General features: G+C 32.3%; 1 protein-coding gene across 1 annotated transcript; it reads left to right on the top strand.

Annotated features, from left to right (window-relative positions):
* The first annotated feature begins 386 nt into the window (after window positions 1–386).
* Window positions 387–1,016, top strand: LOC108763135 (uncharacterized). Its single transcript, XM_018510499.1, has one exon. The coding sequence runs from the start codon at window positions 387–389 to the stop codon at window positions 1,014–1,016; it is 630 nt and encodes a 209-aa protein (XP_018366001.1).
* The last annotated feature ends 1,909 nt before the right edge of the window (window positions 1,017–2,925 follow it).

Here is a 2,925-nt window from a genome sequence, read left to right as displayed (position 1 = left end):
AGTAACAGCTGATATTAGACTCTCTCGTTTGTCAGTATGTCACGGTTAATATACTTGCTCGAACTGCTGACTGGACTTGTACTTCGGTCAGCTGTTCGAGCGGATTTCGGTTGCTCTAATTTTTAATGTGGTCATTGCTGACACTTGCAACCTGATTTCCAAATCTGACGGGCAATAGCTTCCGTCTTTCTGTAACTTGCGAAGAACAGCTTGCATTATTTGCGTGCTGCTTCCGCAAGATTGTATTTTCGCAATTGAACTAAAGTAGGCAATGAGTACGCTGACTTTTCGGTAGTCAGTGGTATTTAGTTCAATTGCGGAATAACCTAGTTTCCCAATTAATTACTGCGTATCTGTTGCTAAGTAGCCTTATTTCTATTTGATAAATGGTTATAGCTGCGGCTATAACACAACCATTCGTCAATGAAGCAAACTCTTTGGCGCGAAACGGTGTGCAATGGAATCTGAACAACGAAATTATTACCAGTAAAGTCTACCCTATATGTTGCTGTGTAGATTCTGTTGCCCGACCTTGTATTTTGAATATGATTCGTTTTAATGGCTTTTACGGATGCAACTTTTGCGAACATCCTACCGAAGGCGTTGATGGATATCGTCGATATACTATGTCAACATGTGTACCTCCAAATCGCACAGATACATCTATAAGATATCTAATGCAAAATGCGTTAAATGATGGAATTCATCCAATCATAAATAAGGGAATCAAAGGTCCGTCAATCAAGGGAATCAAGAATCCGTCGGTACTTATAAATTTAGAAAAATTTGACTTGGTAGATGGAATGGTGCCTAATTATATGCACTCTGTTTTATTAGGAGTTACTTGGCAATATACAGAAATTATATTAACGTCACGAGGGGAAGAATATTATGTTGGTTCGCCAAATCAGTTAGCTGTAATAAATCAGCGTCTAACTTCTATTCAACCACCAACATGTATCACACGATCACCAAGAACACTTGAAGAACGAAAATGTTGGAAAGCTTCGGAATAGTGTTCCTGGCTAATATGGTATATGTTAATATGCCTGCGGGGATTACTTCCTATTAAATATTTGCGGCATGTGGCACTATTAATAACTGCTATTCAGATATTCTTAGAAAAATCCGTAACAATATAAAGTCTTAATTATGCTCATAATTTGCTAATTAAATTTGTGGTTCGATTTCAAAAATATTTTGGAAAATCATCTATGACGTTCAATGTGCACTTGCTCTTACATTTAAGTACGAGCGTAAAGAACTGGGGACCTTTGTGGACTCATAATACTTTCCCTTTTGAAAATCAAAATAGATTAATACTTCAGATGAAGACTAGTCCGTATCTTATAGCTGTACAGATTGCAAGGAGGTATTTCTTTTATAAACAACTGCCCATACACTTCGAAAAGTTTCCAAATGGTAATAGGTTCATAGGCTTTTGTGCAGATCATTTTCAAAACAGATTGAAATATGTTTGTAAAATTGACGATTGTGTATTACTTGGGACAGGTAAAGATTATATTTTAACTTTAGAAGAAAAAATTGTTTTGGAAGTGCTATAAGTGCTTGTAAAGTATTCAATAAAATGTTTACCACGGATTTCGTTTCACAAGTGAAACTTACACGCGAGCAAACAAGTCCAATGATTCTATCATTGTTACTCAAGACGACACAAAAGGTATAATTACAAATATATGTTCTTATGAGGTTATTGAAAATTATTGAGTAATTAAAAAAGTTGTTGTGTTTTTTCGAAAAATTAATGTATCATCTCAACCGTATCTTGTAACCAATGATGTAAGCGTAACTCACATCAGAGAATGTTTCATCAACGGCAATTCATTGAAGAATTGTTCACCTGCGTTTATTCGAAACCACTGTATCATGATGAAGTTGAATGATAAATACTATATTAGTGACATACCGAAAGGATATCTTAGCGATTAATATCGATATTATTTTCTTCTCAATTTTGTTAATAATATCTGTTACTAATTTTTGTGATACAAATAAAGATAATGTATATTATGAAAAATTGTGTTTCTTATTTCGCGAGTTGTGTTTAAACCTACAGACTGATTATTAACACATACGAGACATATTTCAAATAATTATAACGATGTTTTATTTGTAAGTATAATATTGATTGTTGCAATAATTTATCATTAAAAGTTGTAATTTTAGTCGAGATTAGTTTTAATGCTACAAACTTTTACAATAATCTACTTTGGTAGTTAATATACTAGCTGAATAAGCAATACGTAGAATTACGTTAAATATTATAGATACATTTGGACAAATTACAACATATTATTGTGTCACAATATGTCGTCTTATGTATACTTCAAACAATCGTTAAAAATTATAATTGAGTAAAAATTATAATTTTAATGCCAAAGTACGATTAATTACGCCTCGGTTGTAGAAATTCATTGTATATTTTGAAGACTTGTAATAATTTATCACGCGAAACTATATGTTATTACAATATTTTACGAGTTCCAATTTTTATGAGAATTAACTATAAATTACATCTCGGCTGTAGAAGTTCATTATATATTCTGAAAAGTTGTACTTTTTGATGAGAAATTACATCTTACTACGTCATTTACTATTTTCGTAGTATTTTCTAGTATTTTGTAGTATTTCCTATTTCGTTTTAGAAATGAGTAAATTAGTAATAAAACTATATAATTGCTTGTAGAATTTTTTCCGCCAGGGGGGGGATTCAATTTTTATGCAATGTCTTACATTGGCTATACATTGTTTTTCAATATTTCGCTAATATTTCTGAAATAATAGTAACAATAGAAAACAAGCCCGTTAAGGGGATGCTAAACCGATTACCCAACTCAATCAAGGTCGATAGTACAGACTTTTTTAATTCCAATTTCGATAATAGTGGCGACATCTTTGATTTAG

This window comes from Trachymyrmex cornetzi, unplaced genomic scaffold (assembly GCF_001594075.2).
Source record: "Trachymyrmex cornetzi isolate Tcor2-1 unplaced genomic scaffold, Tcor1.1 scaffold339, whole genome shotgun sequence".
NCBI classification, from domain to species: Eukaryota; Metazoa; Arthropoda; class Insecta; order Hymenoptera; family Formicidae; genus Trachymyrmex; species Trachymyrmex cornetzi.
The sequence above is the reverse complement of the archived record's forward strand: the minus strand, read 5'-3'. Positions and strand labels throughout refer to the sequence as shown.